The 19081-nt window shown below is 44.7% G+C and overlaps 1 protein-coding gene across 5 annotated transcripts in view; it reads right to left on the bottom strand.

Moving 5' to 3' along the window:
• Positions 1-310: 310 nt before the first annotated feature.
• The window catches only part of Nedd4 (NEDD4 E3 ubiquitin protein ligase), a 93654-nt gene continuing 74883 nt past the window's right edge, over positions 311-19081 (bottom strand). For all 5 annotated transcript variants that reach the window (XM_059268223.1, XM_059268225.1, XM_059268224.1 and 2 more), the window contains 12 exons: positions 18797-18862; positions 14667-14896; positions 13099-13220; positions 12940-13010; positions 10499-10594; positions 10162-10235; positions 9627-9687; positions 8382-8441; positions 7433-7540; positions 6700-6796; positions 3498-3570; positions 311-3056 (listed from right to left, as the gene is read on the bottom strand). In XM_059268223.1, coding sequence (XP_059124206.1) covers positions 2954-3056; positions 3498-3570; positions 6700-6796; positions 7433-7540; positions 8382-8441; positions 9627-9687; positions 10162-10235; positions 10499-10594; positions 12940-13010; positions 13099-13220; positions 14667-14896; positions 18797-18862 — 1161 coding nt within the window. In that variant the 3' untranslated portion in view covers positions 311-2953. The remainder of the gene's footprint in view (positions 3057-3497; positions 3571-6699; positions 6797-7432; positions 7541-8381; positions 8442-9626; positions 9688-10161; positions 10236-10498; positions 10595-12939; positions 13011-13098; positions 13221-14666; positions 14897-18796; positions 18863-19081) is intronic.

The following is a 19081-nucleotide window of genomic DNA, read 5'->3' as shown; positions in this document are numbered from 1 at the left end:
ATGCACAGTACGCGCAGGGGAAGGAACTAGACTTGAATTCATCACTATAGGGGGATATGTGTAACCCCAAACCAAATGGGGAGCACTAAACTGCCTCCTATGGTTGCCTGCCTAGAGGCCAGAGGTCAGCTCTGTGAAGTGGAGCTAGGCTGTCCATCAGTTAAAACTGCAGGAGACATTCACACACACACACACACACACACACACACACACACACACACACACACACACGTCAAGTCCGTCTTGAGAACCTGAAGATGTCCCTCAGTAAAGTAGGCTGAAGACATTTCTATGTAAAATGAGCCACAGCTTTGTCTTTAAAATTAGAATAGAACTTTATTTGTGGAATTGAGATTTGAAAATGATTTTATAGTTTATGCAATAGATTTTGATACATTAATCTGGATATACATTTACCATAAGAAAAAAATTGAAAAACAAGGTCAAATAGCTTATCATCAAACCCAATTGTGTTTAACTTGATAATTGTAAGAAATAACTTGGGCATTATAAATTAAAAGCTAAAACAAATGGTATTTGGGTTTGCATTATTAATGCAATTTAGTGTGTTTCATTTGTTTGGGGGTAAGAATCAGAGAAAATGAAGGCTAAAGGACTTTTCTAGAAAAGTCCACAGCCTTCACTTCGTGGAAGGGACTCCACAACTCCCCAGCAATAGGATGTCATTGAGACAGTCTCATGCAGACTGGCATGAGGGGCTGTGGGGGGGGGGGGGGGGGGGAGAGTGCACCTGGACTCTTAACACCAGGTTCTAGTGAAGTCACTGGACCATCCAGAGGGATACCGGCCTAATGAAAAGAAAGCTTGTGTTTCCTAAGCTCTGCTGTTGATGTTCTCAGAGGTGGCACCGAACAAGTGTGTACAAGTCTATCTCACAAGACAGTTTTACCCTTAGTTCATACAATGGGGGAAATCCAAATAAGACACCAGCCCATATTAGTGTTGCTTTGCCACTGTAGAGAAAGTGAACTCTGATGCTAAGATCCATACACGAATACAACATATGCCAGCACGGATTTGGGATCAGTTGTAGCTTTTTATCCTCCCCTACTCTAGATCGCTGTTTTGGGGTGAACACACTGGGAGGAAAGGCAGCTTGGGCACCTGACTCAGACTCTGGTGGCCAGCAGGAAAGCATTCCAGAACTTACCACGGCCTCAAAAGACAAAAGGGTGGGCATGGTTATTCAGTTATTCATACTTGACAGATAAGTAACTGGAGCCCAGCAGTGCAGGTTCACACAGATGGTCAACGATAAAATCAAGACTGCACAGATGGCTGGCCATGCCTGGCTGACTTGGTAAAGACACTTGGGAAGCGAGCATGCACTGGCATGGGGGTTACTTTCCCTGACCCACAGGATGGTGTGGCCTATGGGAAGTGTGTTTGCTACTGTCACTGAAATCCCTACCATGCGCTGACAGGCACTTGTCTTGTTAGAGCCAACAAGCTCAAAGCAATGGCCCTGTGTACTTCTGACAGCTCCCACAGGGCACTAATCTGCATCCACAAGGGTTAGAAGACAGGCTTACATTAACGTATGCAAGCACATTGAAAAGCAGACTTCAATTTTGTCACACCAATGAAAGGATGAATAAAAGGAGTCTGGGTACACATGCTCTGCAGGCGGAGTGGGACCTCGCCTCCCTCTCCTTCTGCTTTCCCAGACTGCTCACTCCTACTTTCTCACTGTTTACAAAGTCATCTACGTGTCTCTAGGTCCCTTGCGGATGAAGGAGGAGCTGATTTCACTGTTGACAATTTTATCTCAGGCCCTGGCACACAGCTGGCACTGTCTACGTGTGTTGATTCATGCATGGGTTCTCTTCCTACACTTCAATGTGGTTCTCACCACCTGTAGCATTTGCCTCAGGGGTTTTTGACTTTTAATAAAACATAATTCTCATAGTAAACAGTATTTTTTAGAAAGCATAAGAAACCTGGTAACAAATTTATACAAATTATGCATTGAACTACTCTTTGGTTATTTTAAACAAATCCTTTTATACTAATGTGATACTAAAAATATAAAAATGCAACTACAGAAATTCGCTTAATCTGTAAACATAATGAACTCCGTAAACACGTATGTACTACGTGACTGCAAGCGTGAAGTGGCTGGTAAGGGCAAGTCATACATGTAACTCGGTTCTTCACGGCATGCTTAGAAACACTGCTTTTTGGAGCTTGATTTGTATTTGGAGGAATTCTAAATACACTAACACATAATAACTGTAGCCTGTGACTAAGCCTTGAGGATGCACAGGCAGAAGGGAGGCCTAATACTCACTACACATGGCAAATAAAGCTTGCTCCGCTAGTCTTCTGAATCGCTGGAGATTCAAGCTGCATGCTAACAAATGTGAAATACAGCCGAGTGAAGAGTAATACTTTTTTTTTTTTTTTTTTTTTGCAAGTGACTTAAGTGACTAAAAACATAGTGACACATCTTCCAAAGTTGTCCCAAAGATCTAGGCAATAAGGTACACTAGGCAAGTTCTACAGAATAAGTAGCGACAAGTAACACTAAGTGTGTCGCAGTTTACTCAATATTGAAGACTATCTTTGTCCAAATTTCATCTCAAAAAAGCATCGAATTTTTCCACCAGATACTCATTACAGATATTTCACAGTTGGAATCTCAGTAGTTACAGAAAGATGTGCCTAGCAACATGAGATATGGTCAGAACTCAGGCACACAGGACTCAAATGTCCTGTCGCGTGAACCCTAACAACAGGACAAAGAACGGGACAAATGAACACTTCAGTATGGTGGTGGCAGAAACTACGGATGCACTGTTCTCTGGTCTCTCTGGGAAGAGCCAGCAACTACCTTTTAGAAGTACTCTGGAAAATGTTAAGATGCAATTTTGCTTTTACTTAAAAACTATGGTGGCTGAGACACCACAGCTTGTCCCTTCCTTACTATAATCTAATCGACCCCATCAAAGCCCTGGGTGTTCTCAATCGCCATCTGAAGTTTATCCGAAAGTTCTTCAAATGACTCATAGGGCGGCAGGTCCAGACGATTGAAGCTGAAAGGGTGGAGAGGATCTGGTTAGGACCAACACAGCGATGCAGGAAATGTCACCATAGTAACTGCAGTACCACTGCTACTTGTCAGGAGTATGTTCCATCACTAATCTCAGAGGTCACAACAGGCAGGGAGGATCTCCTGATCTCAATGCAGCCTTGTATTCACACTTCCCCTCCCTCCAGATAGGTGGGTTCCTTGACTGTGTTAGCCTCCAAGATGGAATGTTCTAGCACTTTTTCCATCACCCATGGAATGGGGGCTAACAGTTCAGATGGGCTTCTCTGTCCTTAACTATTTGGATTTTGAGTCCAAGCAGCATGGGTTTCTGGGTTTGTGTTTGTTTCTTCCTCTCTTCTAAGGCTGGCACACACCCATCCCAAGAGAGCATCCCAGGGGCTGCTCCTAGGCCAATAGGGGGGAACTCTGCCCAGTTACTCACCAGGTATGCGCTCTTGGCAGCTTATCAGGAGTGCCCCACTGTTCAACTGTGAAGGACTGTGGTCCATTCGAGCCTATGGGAAAGATGAGTTTCTGTGGTTTAATATACTTTATCGACAAGATCCTAGACATTGCAAAAACACACTTTTCCTCTATACAGAACTTGCACACACAGAAGTCTGCTGTGCTTGGATTCTCTGGTGAGTCATAAAACAAACTGCCCGCCATTTCATTTGTGAGTGCGGCGCTGCTCTGCCCCACTGGGGCCCACCTGCAGCTAATCCTGACCCAGCTGCATCTCCAACTAGGATTTTCTTCACAGGCACACAAGAGGAAGTGAAGACTCTTGTTTCCCATTGAAAAAATATTTCCTCTCCTTTCTTATATAACTTCACTGTAAAACTAGAAAAATAACAGGATAAAGTGGAACTGAAGAATGTAGGTCATGCATATCCTAGCTGCTAAGTCTGGGGAGGGCTTTCTGTGGTTTCTTTTGTCTGTTAGGCCATAAAAGCACTTGACTAGAGCCGGTCTCAGTCTTGAGCTTTAAAAACTTTAAGTAATATTTACTATTTTGTGGTGTGTACCTTAGTGGACATGTGCTAAGGTGTGTATGTAGAGGTCAGAGAAGAACTTGTGGGAGTTCTCTCTATTTTGTGGGTTCTGGGGATTGAACTAAGGTCATCTAGCTTGGAGGCCAGTGCCTTGACTGCTGAGGCATCTCAGGGGTCCTGTTTTTTTGTTTGTCTATTGATCAAGACTGGGTCTCACCCTCAGTCCAGGCTGGGCCGGGCCTCACAACATAGCTGAGGCTGGCCTTAAACGTCTTTCAACCCTCGTCTTCAGATTCCCAAGTACTGGGATGGTTAAGTGTGAGCACACACACCAGATTCTAGAGTCTTTCTGAGCATGTGCACACTTGTATACAGCAGTGGTTCTCAACCTTCCTAACACTGTAACCCTTTAATGCAGTTCCTCATGTTGTGATGACCTCCAACCATAACATTATTTTGTTGCTACTTCATAACTGTAATTTTGCTACTGTTATGAGTCATGACGTAAAGATCATGATATTCAGGATTATCTGATATGCAACATCCCAAAAGGTCAAGACTCAAAGGTTGAGAACCACTGGTATAGAGCATTTTGCGTACATGTGAGCCTGTACATGATCTACAATTGTTCGGACATTTTAGAAACTGCCTTTCTTTTTCAGTTTGCAGTTAGCTCTCTCTAATCCCCAACACCCCAACCGCCAGATAATCAGGCTCACATCCTGATCTGTGACTTTCCATTCTCCTTACATCTCATAATCACTTCCAAATGTGTGTGTACAGCTGCCAGAAGCAGCAAGAGGGTATTTAGTATTCTCAGCAGTAAGTTTTCTCCAAGGAGTAACTTTTTAGATTTCACCCGTCATGTCAGATTCACAGCTAGACCCTCAGTGCCGTGTCTAGAGAGAGCTCAGTTGTAAAGAGCCCCCACTGCTCTTGCAGAGGACCCAAATTAGGTTCCAGCACCCACAGAGTGGCCCATAACCTCCTGTTACTCCAGCTCTGAGGGATCTGGCACGCTCTTCTGGCCTCCGAGGGCACCATGCAAGCACGTGGTGCCCAGACTCACATGCAGGGAACACACCGTTACACATAAAATGAAGTGAAAAATTGAAAGAGAGGGAGCTGTGCTCTTCTCTGGGGTCCTGACATCTCCCACAGGAATGAAGAGCCTACTGAGCGCCTCTACCCACAGTTCACACCAAACCACAAGGAGAAAATAAGATCCCATGATCAAGGAAGCTTTGGAAAACCTGGGTTTTTGTTTTTTGTTTTTAACAAGTTCCAAAGAAATCTTTGAGTTCTTCCCTATCTGTAGAGAATGTTTCAAGCCCCCTGTGGACACCTCAAGTAGAGGATAGTATTGAGACATATTTGCTGGTGTCATGCGCACATGCACACCTCACACTAACAAATAACCAAGTAAGTAGGTATAGTGAACCAAGAGAACAATGGGACAGCTCAGAGCACCAAAGGCATGCCACTGCGCTCTCCGTTCCTGTTTTCAGGACAGGGTTTCTCTGTGTAACAGCTCTGGCTGTCCTGGAACTCACTCTGGCCTCAAACTCACAAGAGACCCGCCTGGCTCTGTCTCCCGAGTGCTGGGATTAAAGGTGCGCCACCACTGTCCGGCTGATAATAATTCTTATTGTATATTGCTTTACTATGTTAAGAGACTTTTCCTTCTTATTTAGACAAAAAGGGGGAAATGTTAGAGCAATTCTGCCACCAGTCCGCTAGCCAACTGAGAGGAACATTTTGGTCCAAGAGGCGGGGTTTTCACTGGGGATGGAGGTGACTGAGGAAGGGGTAGTCCTTTTTTGGAGCAAGGAGGAAGCAGCAGGTGTAAGTGGTGGCCTGCAACTCTGTCTAGGTTCCCCATTTACTCTTTAATATCTGTGCACAGATTTTACACTTTAATAAACAATGAAAGAATTCTTCAGCCGGGCAGCAGTGGTGCACACCTTTAATCCCAGCAATTAGGAGGCAGAGGCAGGTGGATCTCTATGAGTTCGAGGCCAGCCTGGTCTACAGAGTGAGATCCAGGACAGGCACCAAAACTACACAGAGAAAACCTGTCTAGAAAAATTTAAAAGAATTTTATGCCCAACTTTTTTTTTTTTTTTGGTGTTTCAAGATAGTTCTCTGTGTAACAGCCCTGGCTGTCCTGGAACTCACTTGGTAGACCAGGCTAGCCTCGAACTCACTGAGATTGGCCTGCCTCTGCCTCCTAAGTGCTGAGATTAAAGGTGTGTGCCACCACTGCCCGACTATGCCCAACATTTTAACATTAGTTCTGGGACAGACTCCTGTGCTTGCCAGGTGTACACTTTACCAACCAAGTTGTTTTCTAAGCATTCAACTTTAATTTTTTTTTTTTTTTGGTTTTTAGAGACAGGTTTTCTCTGTGTAGCTTTGCACCTTTCCTGGAACTCGCTTTGGAGACCAGGCTGGCCTCGAACTCACAGAGATCCGCCTGGCTCTGCCTCCCGAGTGCTGGGATTAAAGGCGTATGCCACCACCGCCCGGCTCAACTTTAATTTTTTAAAATTAAGCAAACACCGTGAAAATGGAGGAAGCCGGAAGACTTCTTGGCCATGAAAATGACAGTCAAGGTCTGCATTTCTGAGATCTACACAGAATCCTTACCATAGAGTTCAGCAAACCCGTTCATAGGCACACGGGATGTGCCTGTAACAAACTGAAGCAAACGAATTCGTTTTTCTGAGTCCATCATTAAAACAGCCTGAAAAGCAGAAAGACTTCTGTTAGAGGAGAGTCCTAGAAATGACAGAAAAATTATCCGGGGGGGGGGGGAAGCTATCTGAATTTAGAGAATTAATAATGACTAATTTTGTTCTTCTCATTCTCAAAAACCATACTTCCAAGACCTTATTTCTCTAGGGGCTGCAGAGATGGCTCACAACGGTCTGTAACTGCAGTTCCAGGGAAATCTGGCGCCCTCCTCTGGCTTCTGCAGGCACTGCATACATGTAGTGCACATAAACTCATTCAAGTGTATGTGCGCGCACACACACACACACACACACACATACACACAATTAAAAACAAACCTTTAACTATCAGAGAATTTAAAGGAGCCACGTTGTGGGTTATTACAAGCTCTTGAAAGAATCCACATGTTGGTGGAAAGCTAATGTGTCTATTTCAGCTCATTTACCACAATTCTGAATGCTTTCCCTACTTACCTCTGAATAACTGGGAGGGTGGAATCACACTCAAAGGCACATCACACAAAATTAAAAGTTACACCTGCTTGGCTGGTGTGCTTTTCTGGGTTACCCCTGTGCTATGTACCCCGAATGTTATTATAGAAGTGGCATAATATAATTGAATCTACTAACAAGTAAGTTTGGATTACCTTCCAGAACCACTGGATGACCTGGTGGTTTGGGCTGTAGCCATTTTTGTACTTTGTATGATCCTTCCAGTCGCCCACATCCACATCTCCCAGGCCACACATGAGAAGCTGCAAAAAAAAAAAAAAAAAAAAAAAAAAAAAAAAAAAAAAAAAAATGTAGTCAGAACCTCCATCAGGAAAACTGGTACAGAGCTCTGTTGTTTTTGTTTTTCTGAGACAGGGTATCACAGTGTAGCTCTGGCTATTCTGGAACTCATTAGACAGATCAGGCTGGCCTCAAACTCACAGAGATCTGTTTGCCTGCCCCTGCCCCCCACCAATGCTGGGATTAAAGGCGTGCATCACTATGCCCAGCCAAAACTCTACTTTAACATAAAGTATTTCTCTCTCTCTCAATCTTTTATTCCATCTATTTCTTTATTTACACAGTCGTGTGTGTGGTGGCATGTGTATGCCTTGTTTTGAGTGTGAAAGTCAGAGGGCAGCTGGTGGCGGTTGGTTTTCCTCCAGGGATCACACTGCAGCTGTCAGGCTAGGTGGTAAATGCCCTTCTTTCCGAGCCACCTTGGTGGTCCTCCAGTTCTCTTTTTAAAGTCAGGGTCGCCTGTAGTGCCCTCAGGTTAGCTTCGAACTCATAACGTAGCTGAGGATGACACTGAGCTATTGATCTGGCTTCCAGCTCTCATAGCTGGAATAGGTGCACGTCATCACACCTGGTTTCCTGCCGAGGATGGCGCCAGGGCCTCACGCACCCTGAGCACCTTCCCCCCCTCCTCTCCATCCACTCTACCACCCGACCAACTGAGCTGTACACTCGCCTCCCCGGTCCCTCTCCACTCCACCTTCTTTCTCACCGCCCCCCAAACCCGTGGTGCTGAGGACTGAACTCGGGGCCTGGGGTTCTTAACACTGAACTACATTCCCAGTGACACACAGAAATATTTCTTACCTCCAGTTCATTTTCATCGAATATCTTGATGAGATCCTGGGGTATCAGTTCAAAAAATCCCTGCAAGGAAAGGAATGTGTCCAAAGCTGGTTAGCAGGCTCAGCTTCACACCTGAGCACCCTGCAGCATGGGAGCACTCTGCCTTCTACAGAGGCCACTATACACTCGTGAGCTCTTGACTGTGATCCCAGTGAGACAATGAGGCGCCCTGGTCAGCATGCTCTGTCCGTCTGTCTCAAAGTGGCTGCCTTGGAACATTCCATCACTTCAAGCCTCCTCCTCTCTCATCATCCTTCCTCACAGAACAGAAGAAAGACTGAGGCTGAACAGAGCCGAGCTCCTACCCTGGCCACGCCTCCTGCAGAGGGAGGCCAGGTCTCTGCAGGCCTCATCACCTGCTACTGCGTCCTCAGCTCCCTCCTCCCAACCATCCTTCACCCTCCGCAGTCTGTCCAAGCCAGACCTGCCTTAAAAACACCTGGCTCTTCTTCCTTTCACAGCCAGGACATACAGTAGGTAAAGCCAAATCCAACTGTGCACACTCCAACCGTCCCTCCACTACCTGCCACCTGCACTGACCTTGGAAGAGCCAAGGTCAACTTTGCAGCTGCCCAGGAAACATTTCCCATTTCTATCCTCTTTGATTTTTGTCTGCTTCTAAAAAACTGCAGGGGTGTGTGTGTGTGTGTGTGTGTGTGTGTGTGTGTGTGTGTGTGTGCGCGCGCACATCATTTTAAACACATAACATGAGGTTGTGGGGGTTTCCCGTTTCTACCTAACAAGGCTAGATACAGTGGAGCCGCCACACCCACCCAGCATTTACTTGGGGGTTCTGGTCAGCATCTCCCCAGCCTTCTCAGTGTTTGCTGATCAGAATGACTGTATTTCAACTGTTCATCTACTCCAGTAGTACCTTGTTAATGTAATATATGCCTCAAGGGGCTGGAGTGGTGGCTCAGTGGTTAGGGGTACACACTGCTCTTCCGGGAGACCTGAGTTTGGCCCCTGGAACTATGCTGGCGCCTCACACCTGCCTGGAACTCTAGCTCCAGGGGATCCTTCACTGGCCTCCACAGGCGTGCATGTGCACACTAGTTTAAAAATATAAAATTAAATTAAAAACATATTGAGAGTGGCTTAAAGAGACCGCCACATCTTCTCCGTCTCAGATCCAATGAGGCCCAATACTCGGAGTTATGGGCGGGTCCTTGAAGTTACGGAAGACAAGCAGACGATCACACTTACCTCTTTGAAAGCAGCCATTTGCTTCTGGATTCGGTTCACAAATCGCCACTGTATAACAAGGCTGAAAGGAGAAAAAAAACCAAACAACAAAAACATTTTCTCTCCCTGCACATAAACCAAGACACATCTTTTTCTTTTCTTTCTTTTCTTTTTTTTTTTTTTTTTTTTTTTTGGTTTTTGAGACAGGGTTTCTCTGTGTATTTTTGCGTCTTTCCTGGAATTCACTCTGTAGACCAGGCTGGCCTCAAACTCAGAGATCCACCTGCCTCTGCCTCCCAAGAGCTGGGATTAAAGGCGTGCAGTACTACCGCCCGGCTCTCCAAGAAACACTTTGAAGACATGCTTACTCCAGTTCTAACAGACAGACTAGCTGGGACCACGGCAAAAGCTGAAGAGAGACAGGGAGAACTAAGGTGTGTTTTTTTCTAAGAAAATTGAGATTCTGATCATGAGGGAAGAGAACAAGTTAAGGAAACAAGGGGGGAAAAAGCAGCAGAGAATTGTCTCTAGGAAACCCTTAGAATAAAGGACTCACTAAATATACTCCTTTTTGTTCTTGTTGGTGACGACGATCTCCGAGCCTCCAGTTTTCAGTTCATGTTGATGTGTCTAAATTAAACATGATATGAAAAAAAAAAGTGTAAATGAGTTACACCAGAAGCCTGGTGTTTTAAATTAAATCCATTCAAAAGCTACAAGCTAAGAAAACTGAAATATTACTTGTACTAAAATGAATACAGAATGAATCAACCGTCAAAGCCCAAATACTGGCTGAGAGAGAGCTTTGCCACCAGAGCTCAGAAAGTGTCTCGGGTGCGGGACGGTGACAGCATTGGTTTTGCAAGCGATGTATTATCTGAAAGTGTACAGACCTGTCCAAAGAGTTCCTCATCTATGATGAATCTGAGGTCCAGCTCTGTTGGGTCATTCTCAAGAATCCAACGCAGTGAACTGTAATATTCACTATCCTAGAAGGAAAATAACATTTTAATTAATTAGTTTTGCAGTGCTGGGAATTGAACTCAGGACCTTGTACATTGTAGGCAAGGACATCCACAGAGTTGCACAGGAAAGCTGCACTTAAAACATCTGTATAAAGACAGCTGGACATCCACACCACTACATTGGTGCTGCTGGGGAGATGGCAGCCAGGCAAGTGCTGGCGTCCCAAGCTTGAGGACCTGAGTTTGGACTCCCTAGCACCCATACGAAAAGCTGGGCACAGGGTATACACCTGAAACCCCAGGATCCCAGGAACTCAACGGTCAGCCAGCCTGGCCAAATCAGTAAGCTCCAGGTTCAGTGAAACACTGTCTCAAAGAATAAGATGGAGAAAAGGGGAAAGACAATGACATTGGTCTCTGTTCTCCACAAGTGCAAACCCATATGCATACACATATACACACACAGTGCATGAGCATGTCTACACACACACACACACACACACACACACACACACACACACACACACACAGAGTGAGCGAGCACACAGACATGCACACGCTGTAGCAAGGATCTGGTTAACCGGGGAAAAGATAAAAATGTTACTTGCACATCTCACCACTGACACCTAAACTGAGCTAAGCTGCCCAAGTGAAAACATGCCAGTTGGTAACCTGGTGCCCAGTTCTCTGTGTGAAGGCAGTGGTTGTAGAGATTTTAATCACAGGGCTAAGTAAAACATTTTCCAAATAAATCTAACTTTCCTGGATTTCCAGACATCTCCCTCCTGGGATTGTGAGGTTGTACTTGAAATGTCTGAGTTCATTGCTGGCCCACACTAAAGAAAAGTTCGAATTAAATATAAAATCTTAACTGACCCACACAGTAACTGTGCTCTTACAGTTTCCAAAGAACATGCTGGAGCTGGGGATGTGGCTCAGCTCAGGGAGTACTTCTTAGCATGTGCAAGCCCTGGGTGTGATCCCTAGAAAAACATGAACCAGGTGTGGTGGCACACACCTGTAATCTCAGCACCCAGAAGACAGAGGCAGGAGGGTCAGAAGTCATCCCTAGCTACACGGTGAGTGTGAGGCCAGTCTATGCTCCCTGAGACCCTGTCTCAAACAACAGTAAAAAACATTAACAAAGAATCAGCTGGGACCTGGGGAGATGGTTCAGTGGTTAAGAGCTCTGCCTACTCTTGCAGAGGACTGTGGTTTAATTTTCAGCACCCACACTACAGCTCACAACCATCTGTTACTCCAGTTTCAGTGGACCCAACATCCTTTTTTGGCCTCTGAGGGTACCAGGCACACACACAGTGCACATACATACATGCAGACAAAACACTCATATGCATAAAATAAAAGTAAATCTTTAAAAGCTTGATGACCCGAGTTCAACTGCTGGGACCCACCTGACAGCAGCGATTCCTGCGAACTGTCCGTTGACCTCACAGGTGTTCCATGGTACAAGCAATGCTCCCCATCCCCCAGATAAATAAATGTCATAAAAATAAATACATAAAAAAATTTAAAATTTAGCAGCCAGTCGGCCACAGCTCAGCAGGTAAGCCTGAGGAGCAGAGTTCAATCCCTGGAATCCACATGATGGAGATCACTGACTCCCTTTATATGCCCAAATGAACACATCAACAAAAATATGTAGATGTAAAAGATAAATATAAAATAATTCAGAAGGTATAACTAATATTTGCAATGCACAAAAAATCAAAGATGTACTGATGGACACAGGTATGAGACAGGAAAACTATCTCATCAGAGAAAGAGTGGGCAATGGATATGCAACCACTCACTGCAAAGTTCTTTCCAGTGTATTACATGCTAGAAAACGTTCACTTGTGTATTTTTGTGGGTCAATGACCATGTATGGTGTATGTGAGTCTTAGGCATGTACGTGTAGGGGGAATGGAGCACATACCCACTGTGCACAAGTGTCCTGTTCTGTCTTTCCTCACTTGATCCCAAAGACATAGGAACTGAGGGCTGACCCTGGAACTGAGCTTGTGGGCAGCAAATCCCAGAAATCCTCCAGCCTCTGTCTCCCACAGCTCGGAGGTTACAGACACCCACACAGCCATGCCCAGATTTTTATGTGGCGAGATGATGTCAATTGAGCGTGCCCAACACAGGCACGGGTCCATCCCTTCAGTCCCCATTTCCATTTTGAGGAAACAGTGAAATTGATTAATTTCTGTTTTGAAAACCAGTTCTCTGGACAGTGTGAGTAGCTTAGTGCTACAGCACTACCTCAGCATGTGCAAGGCCCTGGAGTGTTGAAATCCAGCACTGGAACAACCACCACCGAGCCCCAATTCTCTAAGCCTAGTAAGTGCGTAAGAGGGACCTACCACGGACTCCATGTCATGCAGCGTTATCATTTTCTGAAGCATCATCTTGTAAAAGGGGCGGATGAAAAAGCCTTGTAAAAAACAAAATAGATTTAAGATGATTATCAATTACAACAACATCAAACCCACATTAAAACAAGTTTGCTATATGACACTAACCATCCAGCAGCTTGCCATGATAAACTGCCATCCCAGCCACACGCCCGATGAATTTGAAGTACGAGAGGTGATCTTCGTTACACAAGCCCGAGTTTGGATTTATCTGGAGGGTGTAATTATCCCTGTAAAGACAAACCACGTTTCTTGAAATTCTTGACATTTCATAGGGAAAAAAAACTTACACAGGCAAGTGATTATGAAAATGTCCCCTCTTTTTTTATTTTCCTCTACTGATAATAGCCTTTAAAAAAAATATCCATTTCGGTCAAGATAGAAAAAAATCCCAAAGGCAAAACCTACTCATTTTTATGTTCAAAAGACAAAGAGAAAACCCTGATGCCTGGTATAACATGGCTGGACTTTGAAGACAGGCGGCTGTACAACAATTTCCTCTGAATTGACTTCAAACACTCCCTCCTAGACAGAGGGCGGGGCTCGTAAGACTCAGGAAGTGGGACTGGAGAGATGGCTCAGTGCTGAAGAGCACTTGCTGCTCTTGGAGAAGACTGGGGTTGATTCCCAAAACCCACATGGCAGCTCACAAGCATCTGTAACTCCAGTTCCAGGGACCTGATGGCCTCTTTTGGCCTGTGAAGGTACTGCATGCTTCTAGTGCATAGGCACACATGTAGGAAAACACCTAAACACATTAAATGAAATAAAAAACAAAGACCCAGGACGTTATCAAAACTTACAAGATGCACAAAGCCCTCTCCAGGGGAGGGGAATGCTGACCAACTGAGCTACCTGAAGTCATGCAGGGAGCTCCAGGGACAGGGACAGAGCCTTGGTGGGTCCTCACCCAGGTGAGGGTGAGCTTCTCTATTACCCAGTTGCCTTTGCATTATCCCTGCCACCAGAAAAATCCCTCACCTGTCTTCTGAAAGTAATCCAAACAATTTCATGGTTTGCCACATTGGGCTCTGGTAGCATCCTAACTTGTCTGTTGTCTGCCCCCTATCTCAGGCGAATAGAGGTTTGTTCATGTTTTCCAATGAAATGTTACTTGACATATGTATGCTAAGTGAAATAATGCATATGCCAAGGCCAAATGCTGCATGGTTCCACGTGTCTGGTGTAACTAGAACAGTCAGATTCACAGAGAAGAGTAGCCTGGGGGCTGCTGGGAGGTGGGGGGGACAAGAGTTCAATGATGCAGAATGTACTTGAAATGCCAGCTAAGTGAGGGCTGGGGTGGGAGCTCTGTGGAAGAGCTCCTGCCAACTATGTGCAATCCACAGTGCACACAAACACACGCAAAGTGAAAATGGTAATTTTTATGTTACATACATTTTAACACAACTTAAGAAGTCACCTCTGACATACAAGTTACAGTCTCCCATGACACCAATCATGTAGCCCACGCTTTCTAACATGCAACCTAACTTTGGAGAGTGTGATTTTTCCCCTACCTTCTACACACAGTCATTTAAAGTCTTTATGCCAGGTGTGGTGGCATGTAGGTATAGTCTGAGCTAATCAGGAGGCTGAGGCAGGATTCTTTAAGCCCAGGAATTCAAGGCTACCCTGGGCAACACAGTGAGACTTGGTAATAAGGAAAAACTTACGTAGCAGAATATTCAAACAGCCCATAATAAGGGTTAAACATCTCCTTTGAAATGAGGAAGAACCATTCCCGAGCAACTCCTCCATAATCAAGTCCCTTTTCGCCATCAAACTCAATCCAGAGTCGCGCCTTCAGGGAGTCAGCTTTCTTCACACCCATAATCCTCCGGTAAGAATCCTCCAGAACATTTGCACGGCGAAGTTTCATTTCAAATTTATTTGGAATGTCATTCTGCAGAGCCAGGAGAGAGACATGGTTTAGATCAGCCCAGTGTGTTTACCACACTCCACCCTGTGCCCACAGTCCTTTTCCCTTTCTTAAGTAATCCATCAGAAAAAACCCACCTGGGTGTACTGACCGTTTCATCTCCTCCCTTCCTCAAGAAACAGGGTCCATTCTTGTCACCCAGGTTAGCCATGCACTTGCTATATAGCTCAGGCTAGCCCAGAACTCAAGATCTTCTAGCATCAGCACCCCTCCACCTCCTGGACTTACAGGTGTGTGTCCCCACATTTAGCTTGGAATTATGGTCTTAACATTCTTCTACAGTGGCAGAATGTAGATTTTTTTCTCCCCCTAATCACTTCTGACTTCTTTGTCTAAAGAAGCTACAGCTGGTGAAAATAAACCCTAAAAGGCATTTTGCCATTCAGTAGTGCACTCCATGTTGTACATGGTCTGCTCATTCTGCCATCAACGCTCCACAGCTGGCCACCTGCCCATGCCAGCCACTCACTACCAGCCTGTCCTTACTCCTGTCCCAGGCACTGTCCTCTCTATCTGATGGCTTCACTCATCACTCTTCCAACAACACTATAATAATAAGTACTGTCTCCATTTTAACATGAAGAAACCTGAGACCACAGAAACAGAAAGGACCTCTGCTCTGACTGTAGGACACTTGGCTCCTTCGTCTCTTCTACGTCCATGCTTCAGAGACAAATGCAGGTAACCATGCCTCAGACCCCACGGAAAACACTACAATGTACCCGAGTGTTTTCTCCCTGAGTGCTCTGTGACAAGTGTCTAGTGGGTACTGTTAGGAGAAGTGAAGTTCTCAGGCTTCTGTCAGCTCACAGACAGACAAGTTCTCAGGAGCACACATATGACTCTGCTGGTATATTTAGGGAAAACAGAAAGACCCACGGGAACGAAATAAACAGCTCACAGAAGCAATATAAGCAGTGTACTGGTTTCCTCTGCTGCTCAGGCAAGTTAAATAGTGGTAGAACTGGAGAAAAGAGGTTTTCAAACAGTAATTACCAGGGGGCTGGAGAGATGGCTAAGTGGTTAAGAGCACTTTCTGCTCATCCAGAGGACCTGTGTTCAATTCCCAGTACCCACATGGCAGCTCACAACTGTCTATAACTCCAAGATCTGACACCCTCACAGATATATACATAGGCAAAACACCAATGCACATAAAATAAAAATAAAAATTATTAAAAAAAAAAAAAAAAAAAAAAAAAGGAGAGAGAGACAGACTAATTACCAGGCAACTTAAGTGCCCTGTTCTGGGACAGGCCCCACAGTGGGGCTAGGGATGGGAAAGAGAACTAAAACTCGGTGTCAGATGTATTTCCTCAAGGACTGTACAGTACAGTGTGGGTAGAGGTAACTGGAAATACTGTCACTTCCAAACTTACAGGAGCTCCTAAGAACAGCTGTCTGTGTGAGTGTGTAAGACTGAGCTCTTGGCCTGAGTTCCAGGCCAGACTGTTTCAAAACACCCGTGATTTATGTACTTAATATTTATAAATGTGGGATATTGTATGTGCAGGCCAGAGGTCAATCAATATCCAATGTCTTCTTCAATGGTTCACCTTGCTTACTGAATTGTTTGTTCTCACTATGTATCCCTAGCTGGCCTGTAAATCTCTATGTACACCAGGCTGGCTTCAAACTCACAGAGATCTGCCTGTTTCTGCCTCCCAAGTCCTGGGATTAAAGGTGTGCGTCACCAGGCCCAAGTTCCCATCTTTTGAATTTTTTTTGGTTTTTGTTTTTTTGGGGGGAGATAGTTTCTCTGTGTAGCCTTGACTGTCTTGGAACTCTCTATGTAAACCAGGCTGGCCTGGAATTCAAGAGACTGCCTGCCACTGCCTGCTGAGTGTCCAGCAAGCACATTATCAACTGGACTATCTTACCCATCTCCCTCACCAAATGCTTTAAAATCAGAATGCCCAAAACTAGAAGACAATTTTCAGAGTAATTTAGACACCAAAGTTTTGGAGAATTTAAAATTCCTTTTCTATTTAAAAATTCTATTGGGAAATATAATATTTATACTAAAAAAATGTAGTATTTTATTTTGTCAAATTTTGAAAAAGTCTGGTATCCAACCCACCATTTTGAATCCGTTGAAGTCACCAGCTTGGAACCCTAGAAAGTACAACCCAACATTGCCACCTAGTGACCATGCTCCTAAACTGCAGGGAAAGACAGAAAGGACCAGCACATGAGGAAGACATTTAAAATGTTCCTTACACCAAAGGATGGGCAGATGAGTTTAATTCTAAATATACTTGCAGTTTGGTGATGGAAAAAGTGCAGTGAACATAAATACCAAACATAAGGAAATAAGTAACAATACTACCATATGGACATCTGCTCACTGTTAATTTTTAAATTATGTGGAAATGTTTTGTATTCAGAGCTATGAAGAATGGGTGGCTATTAACACTCAATGTGGGAAAGGAATCCAAAAGTCTTGAACACAATCAAACACAAGGCAAGAAGAAAATCTCCAAAGCACAAAGTCAGAAAGACAAAGCCCTATGAAGGAAACACACTTAAGCAAATGTAAGTATGCTGTTTAGTAAGTTATCCAAAATGTACACCTCCTAGGACTGGAGAGATGGCTCAGCAGTTAAAAGCATGCTCATGCAAAGGACCCAAGTTCAGCTCCCAGCATCCACACTGGTCAGCTCACAACCGCTTGTAATTCCATGTCTAGGGGATCCAATGCCTCGGGTCTCCTCAGATAACTGCACTCACACACACACACCTCACCCCCCCCCCCCCACAATTAAACATTCATTCATTCATTCATTTGAGACAAGGTTTCACTACATATTTGGCTGTGCTGGAACTCACTATGTAGACCAGGCTGGCCTTGAACTCAGAAATCTGCCTGCCTCTGCTTCTTGGGTGCTGGAATTAAAGGCTTTGCGCCACCATGTCCAGCCTTTAAAAATAATAATCTTCTGGATAAGTGAGACAGTTGATGAGCTTGAACTGTTTGGGAGGCATCCAGGCAGTGGGACTGGGACCCGTCCTCAGTGCATGAGCTGGCTGTTTGGAACCTGGGGCCTATGCAGGGACACTTTGCTTAGCCTGGTAGGAGGGGACTGGACCTGCCTGGACTGAATCTACCAGGTTGAGCTCAATCCCCAGGGGAGTCCTTGCCCTGGAGGAGATGGAAATGGGGGGTGGGCTGGGGGGAGGGCCTGGGGCGGTAGGAGGAAGGACAGGGGAATCTGTGGCTGATATGTAAAATTCAATCAAATTACAAAATAAAAAAAAGAAAGGAAAGATAAAAAAATAATCTTTTAAAAGATTATCATGGGGCTAGGGCTAGAGATATGGCTCAGTGGTTAAGAGCACTGACTGCTCTTCCAGAGGACCTGGGTTCAAGTCCCAGTACCCACATGGCAGCTCACAACTGTCTATAACTCCAAGATCTGATACCCTCATACAGACATACATGCAAGGAAAACACCAATGCACATAAAATAAAAATGAAAGAAAGAGAAAGATCATGGCTCAGTGCTTAAGAGCACTCACTGCTCTTGCAGAAGACCCAGATTCAAACTGACATGGTGACTCGACCATTCTTAATTCCAGTTTCAGAGACTCAGCACCCTCTTCTGGTCTCCACAGGCACCAGATCAGGTACATGCACATAGGCAAAACATTCATGCACACAATAAAATAAACCACTCTTTAAAAATTTCTTTAAAACACACACACACACACACACACACACACACACACACACCCACACCCACACCCACACACTCCCTTTCCCTATGAGTCTTCAAACACAGTAGGATGCATCTGGACCGCTTCCTACAGTCTCCCATCATCCCTGCCTCCCAATGGCTGAGAAGCTGATACAATGTCACTAACCTGCTTCTTCATCTTTCTGCGGAAGAACTCGTACTTCCTTTTGTAATCCCTGGAGTAGGGCACTGCCTTTAGTTGGAAAATTTGGAAAAACAAAGTTTAGGTTGGTTTTATCTGCAACAGCATTATTAGCTCCCCATGGATATCTTAAGAGTATATACACAAAGAAAGAATTATTTGGAAATTAATGTTTCATTTGAAGAAAAGCAAACAGAAAACAATATTTTTTACAAAATTTCTCTTTAAGATAAAATTGCATTCAGAAGTCACTGTGGCTAAAATTTCTTC

This window comes from Peromyscus eremicus, chromosome 7 (assembly GCF_949786415.1).
Source record: "Peromyscus eremicus chromosome 7, PerEre_H2_v1, whole genome shotgun sequence".
NCBI lineage: Eukaryota > Metazoa > Chordata > Mammalia > Rodentia > Cricetidae > Peromyscus > Peromyscus eremicus.
The sequence above is the reverse complement of the archived record's forward strand: the minus strand, read 5'-3'. Positions and strand labels throughout refer to the sequence as shown.